The 18,628-nt window shown below is 36.2% G+C and overlaps 1 protein-coding gene across 2 annotated transcripts in view; it reads right to left on the bottom strand.

Moving 5' to 3' along the window:
* Nucleotides 1–18,628, bottom strand: part of LOC145680827 (uncharacterized) — a 110,454-nt gene that overhangs the window by 70,421 nt on the left and 21,405 nt on the right. For both annotated transcript variants that reach the window (XM_081751921.1, XM_081751922.1), the window contains exon 2: nt 4,418–4,567. In XM_081751921.1, the coding sequence (XP_081608047.1) occupies nt 4,418–4,567 (150 nt within the window). The remainder of the gene's footprint in view (nt 1–4,417; nt 4,568–18,628) is intronic.

Raw genomic sequence — 18,628 nt, 5'->3', positions numbered from 1 at the left:
AAAACTGAAAAATCATGCTTGAAGAGGTTAGCTGAAGACAGTAGAGCAAGGAAGCTTTTCAGTTGCGACAAGTAGATGATTATGATTATAGGCTGTAATATTGTCATTAAATGTTAAGTTTTGATTTCTGTGTAACTAACGTATTATCTAAAGATAAAACGTATGGGTATCAGTTGATAGATCACATCTACATAGATGAACAAAATAATAGGTTTTGGACAAATTTCAATGCATAGCTATCGAGAAAATCGATAGAACGAACTTTTGTAGTGCTTAAGAGTATAACGTTCGACGCCAATAATAATTTACGATTTTTATTTTGTTGGAAAAATGTATATTTCTGTATTGTATATGTATGAAAATACATGGTTAACTAGGGTATTGTATTTATGGTTAATGTCTTTTCCAAACGGTGACAGACGCACCCTTTCATGCACATAGGTCTGCTACTACTTTTAAAGTTGGCGTAAGTAATAAAATAAAGTTACAAAAATCTCTAATCACATCTGGATGAAATGCACTGAGACATTACACTGCATTAACCTTCTGTATTATATCAATTTCGTCCGATTTTAGTATTCTGATGAGTTTCAGAACATCACTTTGCATTCTTTGATTCAGCGATGGCACCATCGTAAGTTGATATATTGCTATTTCATTCTCTGCTACAAACGATCTGTACGTATTTAGATGTGCATTCCCTGCTTTCTTGTTAATTCTGGCGTGCCATGCTTTAGCCCATTTCCTCATCATGTATTTATCGTTACCCTAAACAATTTTTCATTCTTATTTCTATATTGAATTTTTTTTCCATTTCCATTAATGTTATTTCCCTATACATTATTAAAATTTCGCATCTTCTAATCCTTTATTTTTATTAATCACCATTATGTATATTGGAGACTCCATTTGCTTTGTCGGTTTTCTTAAAATCTTGATTTGCTTTATAAATGTTCAGGTTCATAAATTTTTCAGTTTAATGTTACTTCCATACTTTTATTTCATTCTTTGTATTCAATATTTCTTCTACAACCGAGCCTTTTAGTTCTGTTTCTTTCACGATATCGTATAGTTATCTGACATTTATTAATTTGAAAATTTTTACTGGCATATAATTACTCTTTATCTTAATCTATTTAAAATCTTTGTTTATAGAATGAAGACTTCCAGGTTGATTTTTAAAACTACTTTTGCTTATATCATAAAGTTCTTAATTATTATTATTAGCGAATTCAGTTATTATCGGACGAAAGATCACACCTGTCGTTTCTTTTCCTTCAATCGTCTTCATCGATATCTATCCTGTTCTTTCTCCATCAAAAACATTCATATCTCTCATAAAATTGTATGTTCTCGCTAATTACATTTTCTTCTACTTTTAAATAATTTCTTCCAATCGCGTTAAGTACTTGTAAATCACTGTTTAAAAAATATAGATGAAATATTCATTGAAAATTGAAGATGTTTATACGATATAGAACAAATGTGTGAACAGACAGTGGAGAGGAAGAACGAAGTGAATCGATCGTTTTATTGTGTTTGATCTCCCAGATTAATCTATTGTTCGCTCCAATTATTGAAGTACTACACATTATTTTTTAGGGAGGCACCAAGTTAACGTTTCCGCCCGCTATTAGATCAAGTTTGTTTTTAATTTTGTCAAATCGTTTCATCGTCCTATGATCGTGTTTAATCGCCAACAATTATTGTTTGTCACCGTACTGGCGTAATACACATAAAATTGTAGGGGGCTAAAAGGTTACAATGTGACACCACCGTAGAAGCAATATTTATCGGAATTGGACCAGATAGTTTAATTGCTAACAATTGAAGCTCTTATAAGATGAGAGTCTTATATTACATTTTTCGGCTGTTGATGAACGTTTTATGTTAGTCTTGCTACGTACAGTACATCATTTAGTGAGTCCTCGTCTTCTGTTGCAGAATATTTTTCATCTAGTAAGAATTTTTATACTTTTTGTGCTTTTAATTCTATATCTCAAGGTTTTTTAATGTGGAGCTCGTTTGACCCGGCTCTCATAGACGCGGCGCACTTTTGACTCCTGCCTTTTTGTCGCGAAGAACTTTTGACTCGGGCCCATTGGACACGGGGTCCTTTTCACCCAGGCTCTTATTACCGGAGACCTTTAACGCAGGGCCGTTTTGACTCGGGCCTTTCTATTACGTCAATACGCATGGCGATCAAACGTTAATTGTTGGCGATCAAACGATAATGTTGGCGATGAAACGCGATCAAACGATAATTGTTGGGTATGAAATGCGATCGAACGACGATGAAACAATCTGACCCAATTCCGATCAAATTTTGTTCGATGGGGAGTTAACATGTTAACCCCTCCCACACTTATTTACTTTTGTTACGTCAATTCGCGTGGCGGTAAAACGATCATTGTTGGCGATCAAACGACGATGAAACGATCTTACCCAATTCCGATCAAATTTAGCTCGATGGGGAGGCTAACAGGTTAACTTGTTAGCCCCCGTACATAATTATTTGTATTATTTTCAAAACGCGTTCCAATCAAACGATAATTGTTGGCGATCAAGCGACGATGAAACGATCTGATCCAATTCCGATCAAATTTGGTTCGATGGATTGCTAAGACGTTAACCCGTTAGCCCCCTACTTATTTACTTGTATTACGCCAATACGCGTGGCGATCAAGTGATAATTGTTGTCGATCAAGCGCGATCAAACAACGATTAAACGATCTGAACCAATTCCGATCAAATTTGGTTCGATGGGGGGCTAACAGGTTAACCTGTTAACCCCGTACCTATTTACTTGTATTACGTCAATACGCGTGGCGATCAAACGCGATCAAACGACGATGAAACTATCTGACCCAATTCCGATCAAATTTGGTTCAATGGGGGGACTAACAGGTTAACCTATTAGCCCCCTACATAATTACTTTATTATGTCAATACGCGTGGCGATCAAACGATAATTGTTGGCGATCAAACAATAATTGTTGGGGATCAAACGCGATCAAACGATGGTTAAATGATTTGGCTGAATTCCAATCAAATTTGCTTACATGGGGGGCTAACAGGTCACCGGTTGTTTCCTTCCTGAAAATGTCACTTTATATTTCCAAGTGTTATATGTAGTAACTAGTTATTTTCTACCGCTATCACTTATTTGTCTACTGAAATTACAAGAATTTTAAGAATGATCCAAAAATGAATCAAAAGATTTCGATCTTGGCCAGTAATTAATTTTTGGATCAGGGGCCATAAAATTTTTGAACAGCTTCTAAATCGAGTTTTCTATTTTTCACGGAATATGCACATCATAGTGAATTAAGTGGTAGTTTGCGTTTGGCTACTCTATATGTAGTTCTCTAGATATAAGGCGTACAAGAAAATTTTTGATTTAATGAAATATATTGGATTTTTTGGATCAGGGGGTACAAAAGTTTTGAACGGTCCCTTAATCGAATTTTCGTATTGTTTACGGAATAAGCATATAACATTGAGTTAAGTGATAGTTTGGGTTTGGCTACACTGTATGTAGTTCTCCAGATATAATGCCTTCAAGAAATTTTTTGCCTGAAATATATTGAATCCTTTTATCCAAAAATGCTTTATCTTCAAAAATGAATAAAGGAAATGAGACCTGCTTCATACACTGGCGAATACGGTATTTACTATTTCTTCTATGGAAGTGTATTCACGTTGACGTAGGTCATCTTATACACAGGAGATTTGGGAGGGGGTTCATGTCCTCCTACCAGAGACGGTCATGTGCAATACTACCAACATATGCGACCTAAAGTTAGTCTTTCGCCTAATAAGAACAGTAACATGATACTTAGTGGCATTTTTATAACTAGGAGATATTAGGGAAATATTGAATAGGCGTAGCTTGAAGCCTCGGTCCAACTTTGTGAAACATGTTGAGAACCTTTTCTTGATGAAGAAATGAGGACTTTTGGAAAGTAGAATTCACAGTTTGAAGCATAGATGGAAGAAATGTATCACAATGCGTAAAGACTGTAGAGAAGTATCATAGCTATATTCTATGGAAGGCTCATCTCTTTGGGTCTTACAGAATTTGCTGAGTGCAAAACTTTTTTGAGCTTCCCTCATACTACATAAAGAAAAACTTACATGTTAAAATGGTTTGGTATAAAATGTAGGGAAAGAGAAACACGTCTCTTTGTGTATTATGAAAGATCGACAGAAATAAAAAAAAAATAGTAAAAAAGAAAACAAATAAGTGAACATACGAAACTAGAAACTGTTTAATGGTTTGAATATTGAATAAATCATCGAATACTTTACAGATGATGTAAGTGAAAAGAAAATAAATAATATAGTTTAAATAACACACTCTTCAGGAGAACAGAAACAAAGAAAAAAGTGATTATTATCTAAATATTATTCTTACAGTTTCCTTTTCGTTATCCGGCGAAGATATGTTCTGGAGAGCGTTAACGAAATCAGCATTGCACATCCGAGCGTCCCGTGGAGCTATAAAACTGAAGAACTCAACAGCTGAATCTATATTTCGCAGCGTTCGAACATCACTGAGTCTAACCTGGGAACAAAATAAACAGCACAATTAATTATTAATATTTTTATCATTTAACAAACAGAAAAATATCAAAAAATAAGACATATATTAATAAACAGAAATTATTAATCTGAACATGATATGTGAGAATATGAAACATCATGCACAGTTTTTGAGAGAATGGAGAAAACTAATTAATTTGTAAACCTTAAAAAAAATAATGCTGCACGAGAACCGTGTCACTTATTGATGTGAAATTGATACTGGAATGTATCCTCATTAAACTCTTCAATACGATACTAGCAACATGATAGAATATGTTATCATTAGTGAGATATAGAATAAGAGTCTAATTAAGCCTTAAAATTCAATTTCTGTTTAACAGATAAAATAATGACCAAAACATAAGACATAATATCCCTCGATATATCACATCAAGTTGAGAAAGATAAATATGCTTGAAGGTTAATTCACATGCGTAGTTTAGGAGACTAGGTATGCAATATTTTCAAATTTTGACCGAAGCGATAAAGTTTTATTGATCGATAGACTTTTTTAGTGTATCAATTCGTGAACGAACAAGACATGCAAGTAGTTGAATTTGGCGTATCAGCGAAAAGCAATATATACGCTTTGACTTTGGAAAATTATGTTCGCAGAATAAAACGAAAAGGGCTTCGCCTTATTTCTAAATACTAAAAATCCTATTTTCCATTGTTTACCGGTACCATAAGAATTCGCGCGCCAAATGCTTTTTCTAATGTTAACTCTATGGGCATTCCATTTTTCCGGTGATTATTTCTCAATGGTATGTCCGATAGGGACATGCAACCCTGTACGACACTCAGCGCGCGCTCTCCCGAATCACCATGTCAAACTTGGTTAAGCATGGTTCAAGCATCACGGAGGAGTATCTGGACAAACCGACGCCTAAGTCGGGTAAAGAGGAGCTTACCTCCAATATTCGACAGAAACGGACATTTGTGGTGCTAAGAAACAGGTCGTTCGGTGCCAATAATAATTGACAGTTTTTATTTTGGTAGAACGAATTTATATATTGTATATGTAGTGAAGTAGCAGCTTGTGCTTATCTTTTCCTAACTGTGACACCCTCTTTTCCCAAAATCAAAGAATGAAATTTAAAAATTTCAGTGTAATTCTGCACGAGATAGAAAAAAGCTATCTAGTAATCTAACCAACTTTATTTATTTTTCGAATAATCTTCATCGTTGCCCACCTACAAAGCTCACTTGGTGCGAGCTGGGATCGAATTAAGGACCCCATGTAGGCCTACCAGAGGAGAACGCATTACCACTGAGCCAGCTCATCACACGTCTTACCTTGTGTCGCTATATTTAATTTTATGAGGTACTTCCACGTATCCTTCAACACCTGAAGAAATTTAGTTTGTCACAGTGTACACAACAACAATGAAATTCAAGTTTTAAGTTTTTGTATTCCCCATCATCATCCATTCCCCTCTTATAAACGCATTTTAGCTCAAATTAAAAATGTTTTCTTCAAGATGAATGAATATTTGAAAATAAAACAAAAATATTTAATTCCTTAGCTTTGTTGAGTTGAACTTGGGGTAAAAGTGAGGGGGAACGACGGCAACGGCGTCCCCCACCTCCAAAAATGTGTACAGCGTTCCCCAGTTCCTAAAAAATTAGAATGGGCAAAGATAGGCAGAGGGATGGCGTAATGTCATGACCCTACCTACAGTTTCCTTACCTTTTCAGATCCACTTTTACCTCTGGGAGAACGTTATTTTGTTTCCCTTTGTCATTGTATTTCACGGGAAGATTAATATTTTGCATCCTCAGCATTATCCTGTACCATGTTTGGAGAAAGTAAATCTCCACGTTAAGCGGATTTGCACATCCAGACTACTAACTATAAAAACATTTACGATCACTCCAACCCCAATCATTTCACGGTTCAACCTGTTTTATATTTCTATCAGTTATTAGGACGTAAAATCGAACGCGAGTTATTCGAAAAATTACTTTTATACATTGGAAGAGTTGTAATGTCCAAGTATTTATTGCAAGTTCATAGTTGTATCAGACTAAACAAAAGAGATTGTGGAGCAGAAAAATACTTTACACAAAAGAAGCTCTGCGATTGCTTACGAAATAGTCGAGCGGTTTGGGTCAATAGTCTATCAGGCAGATGTTCGTGTGTTCAAACTCACTAGGAAGTGACTCTTTAAAGTGTGTTCCTGTTTTCATCCGGAGATTGAATATTTATTTGAATAACTCGTTAGTAACTCCTTTCATTTCAAACTCGATTAGAAAGAAACATCATACAAAAACTAAATATTAAGTAACGTATGTTCACTATTCCGTTATTATCCCCTTATTTTTAACGAAAAACACTGGTAGTTGACAATGAGCACGAGCGGAGGTATGACCCCGATATAGGGATTTATTTTCTTGAAACGTGGTGATATAAATCTACTAATCTTAACAACACATATGTATCAAGCAAGAATGATATCCATATTTATTCGTACAGGAATATTTGGGGAACCGATTTTTGATTATCCATATCTTGAGATTACTTTCCGTCAACAGATTCGATTCTTAACTTTGACCCTGTACATTAGGGTGGGCCGAAATTTTTTTTTTTTTTCAGATATTCAGGATTGAGTAGTTATCAAAAGTTGTGCATTGGTACGAAATGAAGCCATGTCAAATATGTTGATTTTAAAACAATATTTAACCGGGCCCCCGTGGCCCTAAAGTGCCTAATTTTTTGTTCAAATAAAATGATTTTAGGTAATAAGAACATTTTACCAGACAATACTATTGATACATAAAACATGAAATACGTGGTTTTAATATACGCAAATAACTATTGAGACCTTAACTAACGTTCATAACTACCATATTAACACACGAAAAACCTTCGTATTGAGCCCAGCTCAGAACTCTCAAACTTTAAGAGAATATCACTTTTTTGCATCTGGATGCAAAATGCACAACACTGGCTTTCCGAAGGCGGTGCTTACATTGCTGAATTCAAGTAAACTAGAAACGATATGGCTGCGAGCCTCTCTTCCTGTATTGTCTTGCCTTCGAATTAAGGATATGATTTTGAATTACAATTTAAAATGCAAAACCTTCATTAATCCCACTAAGAAACAAGATACCTTCATTAAGAGCCAAATTAAAGAAATTTAAGAACGGTGCTCAGAAGTTATTTGATATTTTCTCTTGCAAATGCTGCGATAAATTAACCTGTAAGTGTGATAAATCAAATTAAATACCGCCGTGGGAGCTCATATTAGATCAGAGAAATCAGAGACAAATGACGAGTTGCAATGTAGATAAAGCAGAAACCCATAGGCTCAAAAGAAAGCATGACACACAGACCGATTATGATGCTGCGGTACCAAATACAAGAGGGTTACAATCATTAGCCTCAATCCCGCACTTGGAACATACATTAAGTGCTTCCACCCCGAATTCAGACAATGAAGAGTTCGCATGGAGCTATCGTTTAGAGAATAAAATCTAAAGTAAACCTAAATAAACAATAGTGAGCCCTAAACAAATGAGTACCGCAAAAGATTTAACAGGTGCCTCCAATAGGTCGGCTGCTAAAATTGTATCCGCTGTTTTAGAAGATATGAATTTACTGAACAAAACTAAGCAAGACAAGGTAGTAGATAAAAACAAAATCCGTAGGAAACTAACAAAAAAACAGAAAGAAAGAAAGAAAAAGAAAGAGAAAAAACAAAGTGTAAAGCTACAGTGTAAAGCTGCTAATTTTAATTGTCTATTTTGATGGCCGAAAATACCAAACTATAGTTCTAATTGACAATTACAGTAGGTAAAGCACTGAAGAATATGCGGATTATATCGATTTGATCGATTGGTCAGAAGTAATAGTAACGAAACCTCCAATTTTGGCTAACGTATCAACAGAAAAATTAACCGAAATGATTGTGGAAAAGAGGAGGTTTCACAGTTTGTCACGTTCCCCTTCCACATACAGGCTTTGGAGAGGTGTGTAAAGGTAGTAACAGAATCTTCTTCAGAAGTATGCGGGAGTGTTGCACGAGACGGTTATATTCGCGCAAAACTGGAAGTACGAAAGTATCTACCAAGCTTCGAACATAAATCTCAATATTTTGTTCCAAGATTCAACTAAGGAGCTTTAAGTAAGAGGAGGGTGAGTGGGGGGAATTCACTGTGTAGCCACCCCCCCGTAGTGAGTTCTGGGCTGGTTTGGTGTTTGTTGGTCAATTTTTCAATCTTACCTTACTTATTTCAATCTTTCAATCTTACCAATCTTACCTTACGTATTTGTGTCCGTACTATTATATCTACTAAACACCAATCAGCCGAAGAGCTGCACAGCAGTTCAGAACATTTAAAATCCTTTTGTCAAGTTAAAGTATTAGAAATCTTAACTAATTTTCTATACATACTTAAAATAATGGTATATGTAAAAAAAACAAAATAACACTTTTCGGACCCGCAGGGCCTGGTGAAATATTTTTATCTGCCTCTCTTTTGGGAAAGAAACATAACATTATACAACTTTTACGCGGTACTCAAACTTAATTTTCTGAAAACAAATATTTAAATAATATTTTCACTACTCACAACCATATTTTTCAGCATTAACATTCTTTCGGGCTCCCGGGATCCGGTTAAATATCTTTTTATCCGGCTCTATTTTGGTGAAGAAACATAACATAATATTACACAACTTTTGCACGGTACTGAAACTTAACTTTCTAAAAATATTTTTTAATAATATTTTCATTGGTCGCTACTTTTTTTCAAAATTAGCGTTCTTTCGGGCCCCTGGGGCCCGGTTAAATATCTTTTTATCCGGCTCTATTTTGGTGAAGAAACATAACATAATATTATACAACTTTTGCATGGTACTTAACTTTCTAAAAAAAAAAAAAAAAATATTTCAATAATATTTTCACTACTCGAAACTATTTTTTAAAATTAACGTTCTTTGGGGCCCCTGGGGCCCGGTTAAATATCTTTTTATCCGGCTCTATTTTGATGAAGAAACATAACATAATATTCTACAACTTTTGCACGGTACTGAAACTTAACTTTCTAAAAATATTTTTTAATAATATTTTCATTGGTCGCTACTTTTTTTTTCAAAATTAGCCTTCTTTCGGGCCCCCGGGGCCCCGTTAAATATCTTTTTATCCGGCTCTAGTTTGGTGAGGAAACATAACATAATATTATACATCTTTTGCATGGTACTCAAACTTAACTTTCTAAAAAGAACTATTTCGATAATATTTTCCTACTCGCAAATATTTTTTCAAAATTAACGTTCTTTGGGGCCTCCGGGGCCCGGTTAAATATCTTTTAATCCGGCTCTGTTTTGGTGAGGAAACATAATATAACATTTTACAACTTTTGCACGGTACTCAATCTTAATTTTCTAAAAAAAAAAAAAAAAAAAAAATCGGCCGTTTTCGGCCCACCCTACTGTACATCCCGGACAAAATTGAAGTGATTGGTCAAGTATTTCTTGACATTTTGTGTCTCCCGCAAGGAGAGCAAACATAGAAAGAAATTTTTCATGAACCAAACTCGTTAAAAAAACATTTCTCTCAGGATTAATTTCCAACTACTAAATACGTATACAGAGAAATGTTATTGTTGGGAAATGTATAGCATCGAAAACATAGCATTTATTTAAGAAACATTTCTTTTATATACCTGAACTTGGTGTCCCACTGAAAGCATCCAAATTTTTAAAAATCTTGGGAAAATTCAGGGAATTTTTCAAGCTTCTCCCGATTTTATTAATTGTGACACATTCAAATCATTCTAAAACATAATTCATTTTAAAGACCGTAATATAAAAACTATGAATCTAGGAACATCAGCTTCCTAAATCGAAGTTTATGATATTATTAATACTCTGTTATATATATTAAAAGTAACGGATTCGATTAACAAGACTATTTAAGTTGAAGAAAAATCACATACACGTATGTATCTAAATATATTAAGATATTCTCAGTTACCTCAGAAATTATTGGGCTTATTTTATTAAAACATTTACCGTTTCTCAAAGAATTTCTTAAAGAAGGTTTTAGGTAGGACATTTCACATATATTCTGTTGATATTTGATGCAGTATTGGAAATTTTCTCTTTAACCGCGAAATCAATGTTAATATACGTTTTACAGATTTGGTCACAGTATCTGAGAGAATGCTTCATCCATACTACACAGCAAAAAATGAGGTGTTGGAACATCACAAAATTACTACCACTTCAGCGTGTTACTTGTGGGTTAATTCAACACTAAGCATATTTTTGCTAGCCGTAGCTAGCACCCACGCAATGGGTTACGCCCTTTATTTGGAAAGCGGAGTTAATAGGAACTGCAGATGTAGGTTGATTGGCGTGAGGCAAAAGAGATTTTATTAACTTTATTATATCCAGGTTCATTCGAATTAAAATACCTAATGGCCGTTAACCATAATCATCAGGACAAGAAAACATATGAACACTGGCGAGCAATTCATCAGGAGAGCATGAGAGCGGAACAGTGGTGAGAAATGAAACAATGAGGTGCACTTGACATCACAACACAACACAGAGAGAAGTGTTAGAGAGACGAATGAATGTTATCTTCTGTCCAGGGGCTGCTCTGGACGTAATGACCCCTGCTAGTGCGGTGAGGTCACTGTGCAACATAAGATGGAATGATATATGGTGGGGGGATTGCAATGAGGAAGTCTTCGAGAAGTTGAAAGTCTGGACTATTTGGTGGTAGAACGTACTGGTACAGAGTAAACAGTAGAGAGAGGGGAGAATGCCGTAGAATAGTTGAAGGCTTGCGGCTTCGTGTTGCATAGCATCAAAGAGCAGTGCATGATGACTCGGGAATCGCTTCATAACGTACCGGAGTCTTAGGTCTTTTAGATGATAGAGGATTTGTGGAAAAGGTGTTCTCTCATATAAGTCCCATGTAGGGCTTGGTAATTTAATTCTAAAGGCAAGGCGTAGGGCATGGAGCTCAAGAATTTGTAGTCTGCGGTAATATGACTCTGGTGCTGATAGCCAGGCTGTAAAGCCATAAGTCAAAACAGGGCGTAAAAAACCTTGTAGGTGTTTAGAAGTATGTTAGGTTTCAGGCCCCAGGTAGTTCCAGTTAGGCGTCGCAGTAAGTTCAGACGGTTCGTCGCTTTAAGAGCAAGACTTTTGAGATGAGCAAACCATTTGAGATGGGAGTCGAAGATAATGCCCAGATACGTGACTGTGGGACTAACAGAAAGTGGTGTTCCTGCAATCTCAATACTGAGATTGGATGGATTGCGGTGAACCCGACTGCGTTTACCTGGTGGTAGGAAGATAATGGCTTGTGTTTTATTGGCGTTAAGTTTGAGGCGCCAGGTTTCGCACCATTGAATGAAAGCATCAATGGCAGGTTGAAGGATGCGATTGATGTGTTGAATAGTATTTGCCGTTGCCAGAAAAGCCGTATCATCCGCATATTGAAATAGACTGACGTTGGTAGGAAAAGCAGGAAAGTCAGCAACATACAGTAAGTAAAGAAGCGCGGACAGAGCTGAGCCTTGAGGAACACCAGAGTACATAAACACAGGGTGTGAGAGAGCAGTATTGATGGAAACATAGGTCAGGAGACCTGAGAGAAAATGATAGATGAACCGAATGTAACATATTGGAAGGCGGAAAGAAAATAGTTTGTATAGAAGGCCTAGGTGCCAGACTTTATCGAAAGCCTTTTCTAAATCGAAAAGGACAAGACAGGAGGGCTTAGATTGGTTAAACTGAGCAGTAAAGTACGTGGTCAGGCGGAGCAGTTGATCGTTAATACTGAAGTTTGGACGGAATCCAGCCTAATGAAGAGGAATAAGGTTGTGAGCGGTGAGATGTGTGTGCAGGCGTGAGACAAGAATTCGTTCTGGTATCTAGCTGAAAACAAGGGTGACTTGTATTGGGCGGTAGGAAGACACAGACGGAGCTATTTTTTCGGTTTTAGAAACATTAAAGTTTTTGATGTTTTCCAATCGATAGGGATAAAACCAATACGGAGAATGAACGTGAAAATGAGAGACAGAAGATAATGGAGAATGTACGGGCCTTGTTTGATATGGCGGTAGGTAATAGTGTGCAGTCGCCCCTTGTCGGTCTGAGAGCTCAGATGATGTGTTAATAATTGACGTGTTTGGGGATTTCAGATCCGACAAGTTGCGCCCAGGATTTGTAAATATAGAACTTAACAAAACATGAGGTACGGGATCTAACCTGGGTTGCATTTAAATGAAATCCAACACGTACAAAAGAAACAGACTGTGATGTTAAAGGGGGTGAAAAGGGGCAAGAAGGGAGTAACTTTCGGGATAGGTTAATCTACTCGCACTTACTTGCAGGTCTGATCGTTGTCCTCTCCACGATTCCTCCAACGGGCCGACGTCCGTCCATCCCTCTGTTTGGCTGGCTGGTCGTTCAAGTAACCAAAGTTAAGAGTCGGGGAAACCCGGACTGAGTAACCAACTTCGCGAAGACCGCAACTTTAGACAAACTTATAACTTCTTCTTAAAAAGCAATACATCGTCGTTGAATCAAAGGTGCTCTCTAAGATAGAGCAAGGCTATCAATCGTCAATTTCAAATGTAGCTAGCGGTCTACCTTCTATCTCGTCCCTCGCTCCATGTCGACTGTCCCTTCCAATAGTCTTTCAATCCATTTTGTCTGGCGTTCCTTCCGGGTTCATATCCTCGGTTATTCACTTTGATTTGTGTTTCGATGAAAAAAGTGCATGCTCGTAGATTAACCAAGGTAAAGTGATGATAGGAATGCGGACGGGGAAGCAATCTGTTATTTTATTAACTGAAAAATTTACAACGTAAGAAATAAATGGCAGACAGCAAAGGCAAATGAACTTAGAAAAAACAAGTCGATAGGTGATTTAATTTGAAACGAATGATGATGCTTTTGACTGAGATGTTCTTTTAAAATAAAATGTCCCATTGTTCAAAATAAGAAACTTTTCCATATGTCCAAATACACATATCTTCACATCCCCCCCCTGAAATCAAAGTCCCGAATGAAAACATTTCGGAGACAAACAAAAAAAAATCACTTTTTAGAATTTCTGTTAAAAAAAAACTTAAGCATCTTTGTAGTTTCATTCAGTCTTCATGATAAAAACACAGCAGCAAATATAGTCTGAAAAGAATCATATGATAAGAAATGATGAGTACAGCAGAAATGTTCACACACTAACACAGTTGAGAGCAGAACAGTCCATGCCAAATGACGTAAGCACAGCAACGTCGATCTTGTAAACACAGCATCACTAAGCATAAAATGTAGGTCTGGAAATCACAGGTACAATGTCCTTACACATCACATAACTGGAAAGTTCATTCAGTACAAGTAGATTATAGGAGTAGGGTAGACAGGTATATGATAGTAACATCACAAAATTTAGGGGATACAGTCAATGACTGCCCAAAACACGTAAGATATGAGAATAGGGACAATAATTGGATAAAATGATGGAATGAATAAAAATCGACGAAAAATCAGGGGAAAAAAAAAACAAAAGTAATAACTAAACCATAATCCATACGTATATATCTATATATAGTAAATAAAACTCCAATTCCAATAAAATTGTAACTCTATAATCAAAATTATCATTACGCGGTAGAAGAAAAATTAATCTAGCTACCCATAGAAAGAACAGATAAAACAACACAAAAGAATGTTGATTTCAGGTTTTAGAAAAACGAATTGTGGAGAATTTAGTTCCACAATGACCTACGTATTGGCAGAGTTATAGCCCTCTGCACTGGCTATTAAAACCTCAAAAGAAATCAACATGACAGACTATCACCAAACATATTCCTAAATCCCTAACTAATTATGCGCTAAAAGAAAAGAAACTTCTTTCTTCTTATATGAAAGTAAAAGTACGTATACCCACAGGAAAATGTGGAATTAAGTCAAATCTACAAATATACAAAAATATACATCAAATAAGCACAAATCTTCATCATACATAAATCCCAAGTCATCTTCATGATGAAATACACAAATTTATTATATACACTGCAGGCGATGAAAAATTGATCATTCCAAAAGATCACTAAAATCACACAAGAGGTTATAACAGTGTATATTCCTTTGAAAAGAATACATTGACTGAGTATATTCCCAATAACTAATAACAAATCGTAGGATCAAATCAAAAATCCAGGGAAAGAAAAAAAACTGCATTCTTCTTTACATCCACATTAATATCATAAAATGCATCTTGAAAAATGCAAAAAACGTAAGAATTCCTTCTTCATCACTATCATAACATAGATAGCAAACAAATATAAATTCATAGTTGCCTCTATCTCCCTAGTTTTCTTCTGCTAAACATAATGTATCAATAAGATGTTGATTTGGCGCCTAGATACTAATTTATTCAGTTCATAAGCTGTTGATAAGATGACCAAGAAAAAGAACGTGTTCTACAAAGTTAACCAACAGTTCTAAGTAACTGAAAAAAAATGATGTCTATATGAGTACTCCTTTTTCTCCTTATCTTCGTTGTAATTGTTATTGCCGGCAAGACTTAGAAATACAAACAAACCAAAACAAATTCCATAATGACATGGCCAGTGTCAAAACAAAATTCGTCACCAACTTCACAGATGTTCCTAATCCATCAAATCTTCCTTTGAGAACCGTCTTTTTTTCCTTCTTTTTTTTTAAAAAAAAAACTTCATTGCAGAGAAACAGCTTCCACTTCTTTTCCTTCTTCCAAGGGAAAATACACAGGTAAAAGACGCTGATAGAGATCCCAATTCTCCTTGTCGAAAATACACAATACAATACGGTCTACGTTGTCCACATGATCCTCTAAAAATTTTCGTGTACTCAACAATGCAATTCTCGCAGCAGGTTCCTTAGGGAAATGAAATGCACCAGCAGCGATGCAAGGAAAGGCCACAGTTGAAAACTGATTTTTCAACACAAAATCAAAACAATTGTTATAACAATTCTCCAGAGTCTTCTTGTTCGCATCTCTGGGACCACATGTCAATAATACATAATCAGCGGGGAGATTATAGCCTGGAGCAATCTTCACTTGTCCTGGTTTTAAAGAACGTATTTTCTCACAATCTTTACGAAATTCTTCTCCTGCAGTTTCTTGGATACTTCTATCTGCTCCTCCTAATGGAATAAGTAATTCATTCGTGGGATTGACAACGGCGTCAGCTTTAATCATAGCGATATCTCCTCGAAAAACACTGATTTTCTTGTTGATTGCAGAATTGGCACCAAACTTCGGTTTCAAACCAGAACAATTCTTCCCTGTTTCAGCCCAAGTAGGTAATTGGTTGGCAATCACAACTTCACGAAGATTCACAGATGGAATATTTTCTTCTTTTTCTATCATGTTCACCGCAGGATTAAAAATAATCTCATAGTGTTCTTCTTTTTCTTTCCCTCTCTTATTTCTTCCTTCCTGTTCTTCGGCACAGCAGGCATTCGCAGTAGCATCCTCGACAACGTCTTGTATATCCAAGTCAACATTATCTTCTTCTTCCTCTCCCTCGTTTTCCTTCTCCTGTCTCTCGTAGTACTTCTTCAATCTTTGTACTGCAATCGAATCAACCTTGAATCTTCCTCGTGCAGTCTTGAACTTAACAAAATAGGAATTTGGGTGGTCAATATCCTGAATTATTCCTGGACCAAAATAACGTCCACTGAAAGCTCTGGTGGATCCTTTCTTCATGGTGCTGTCCAAAATCCATACCTTGTCTCCGACTTTGAAATTGGGTTTCGAATGACGTTTGTCATAAAATTTCGTTGCCGTCTTATGTCTCTGGAACCATTTATCATGGGCTTTGTCTCGTATTTCTCCAAGTTGCTGTAAACGTTCAGCATTGTCCTGAAATTGACAAGGGGTGTCCAAAATTGCTTCGTGTAGCATTCTACATCTGAATCCATGCAAAAGTTCAAAGGGGCTGTATCCAGAGGATAAGTTAACAGTTAAATTGTGGGCTAACACAATAGATGGCAGCAGTTCGACCCATTTTCCTTGATCTTTATTACACAACGCAGATTTCAGTCTCTGTTCAATGTTTCGGATAGCTATCTCAGCAGTCCCGTTAGCGTAATGAGCTTGAACATTTACAAATCGAATCTTAGCTCCAATCATTGCACACAACTCCTTGAATAGGTTACTTGTAAAACATGGACCTTTGTCTGTGACTAATTCTTTGAAAATACCGTATTTCAAAATTACATTTTCATAAAGAAAACTACTTACAGAGGACGCTGTTATGTCTGCTAATGAACCACAAATACTATACCGAGTAGCTGCATCGACTACGACAATCAAATACTTGTGTCTCAAAATATTACTCGAGGAGTACACCCCTCCAATGTCTACGAAAATGCGATAGAAGGGCGGCACTTGAGGATACGTTTGCAATGTACCATAAGCAGAACCAGGTTTATTTTTGCTGGACTGACAAATTAAACATTCTTTGCATTTCTGATAGATATATTGTTTCATATTAGGGAAATACACAGATTTCACTAAAAGATCATATGTTTTGGAAAAACCTCCGTGACTTGAACCAATGGCAGAAGTATGAGCCGCATCAAAAACTTTGTAGCGTAATGAAACAGGTACAGCAACTAAAAATTTCATACCACTAGTTGTTTTTTGTTTTCTATACAAGATTCCTTCTTTAACCGTGAAATAAAATGCCTGTCTTTCAATTTTGGGATTTTTCTTTTCCTTGTTTTCTAACCAATCAAAAATATCCTTATAAAACGGGTCCTTCATTTGTTCATCTCTGAGAGAAGGCTCGTCACTTAGCATATTGTTACACTCTGTAACAGTGGAAGAAAATACTCGAGGGTCTTCCTCATTTTGTTGCTCATCAGAAATGTCCCTGGGGGCACGAGAAAAACGTGAAAGTGCATCGGCTTCTATGTTAGATACCCCAGATATGTGTGTCACAGTAAAGTTATACTGTTCAATAAAACTAAGCCACCTAGCAAATTTGCCTACATTTTTCGTCTGCTTTAAGAACAAAAGACTCTTACAATCGGTTTTCAAAAAAAAGTGACGTCCTAGTAAAAAATAACGAAAGGATCTAAAGGCATATATGATACTCAAAAGTTCAAGTTCATAAGGGTGTCTAGACTTCTCGCTTTTACTTAAGCTACGGCTACAATAAGCAATAGGTGCTAACTCTGGGTCATCTGGAGAGGATATAGGTTGTTTGAGCACGGCAGCCAGACCGCGAGTTGATGCATCACAGAACAAGTGTACAGGGTGTTTCGGATTATAATGCATCAAATATGGTGATTTTATGATAAGATCTTTAATTTTCTCAAAAGCATCTTGTTGTTTTTGTGTCCACTTAAACGGTACATCCTTTCTGAGAAGTGAATTCAAAGGTTCCGCAATTTCAGAAAAATTAGGTAAGAATCGTCTTACAAAGCTAGCTAATCCTAGAAAACTTTTCACATGTTTTTTCGTCTTCGGACGTTCATAATTACTAATGGAGTCAGTTATTTTCTTGGAAATTCGCAAGCCATCGTACGAAATATCGTGTCCCAAAACTGTTAATGAAAAATAAGCCAATTTCGTTTTTTCTGGTGCAAGTTTAAGACCACGTTCTCTAATTCGTTGAAATAACTTCTTGGTGAGATTGATAACATCCTCAAAAGTATTCCCACCCCAAAAAAAATCATCAAGGTACCCGAAAATTTGTTCAGATTCTAATCCTTCCAATGTCATTTTCACTAATCTGTTTAAACCAGCGGAACTAGTGATAAGGCCCTGAGGAAGTGCTGTAAAACAAAAAGAACCAGCTCCTGGGATTGAAAAGGCAGTGACGTGTTGGTATTCTTCCGCGATTTTCACTTGAAAAAAACCACTGAGCAAGTCCGAGCAGCACAGGTAGCGACACTTACTAAGACGCGAAAGAATGTCTTCTATCGACGGTACAGGAAAACTGTCTGGTGCAATGTGTAAATTGATCGCTCTACAATCCAAACAAAATCTATAAGATCCAGACTTCTTTTTCA

This window comes from Thermobia domestica, chromosome 3 (assembly GCF_964235325.1).
Source record: "Thermobia domestica chromosome 3, izTheDome1.hap1.1, whole genome shotgun sequence".
NCBI lineage: Eukaryota > Metazoa > Arthropoda > Insecta > Zygentoma > Lepismatidae > Thermobia > Thermobia domestica.
Note: the sequence above shows the minus strand (reverse complement) of the source record. Positions and strands in the feature narration are given on the sequence as shown.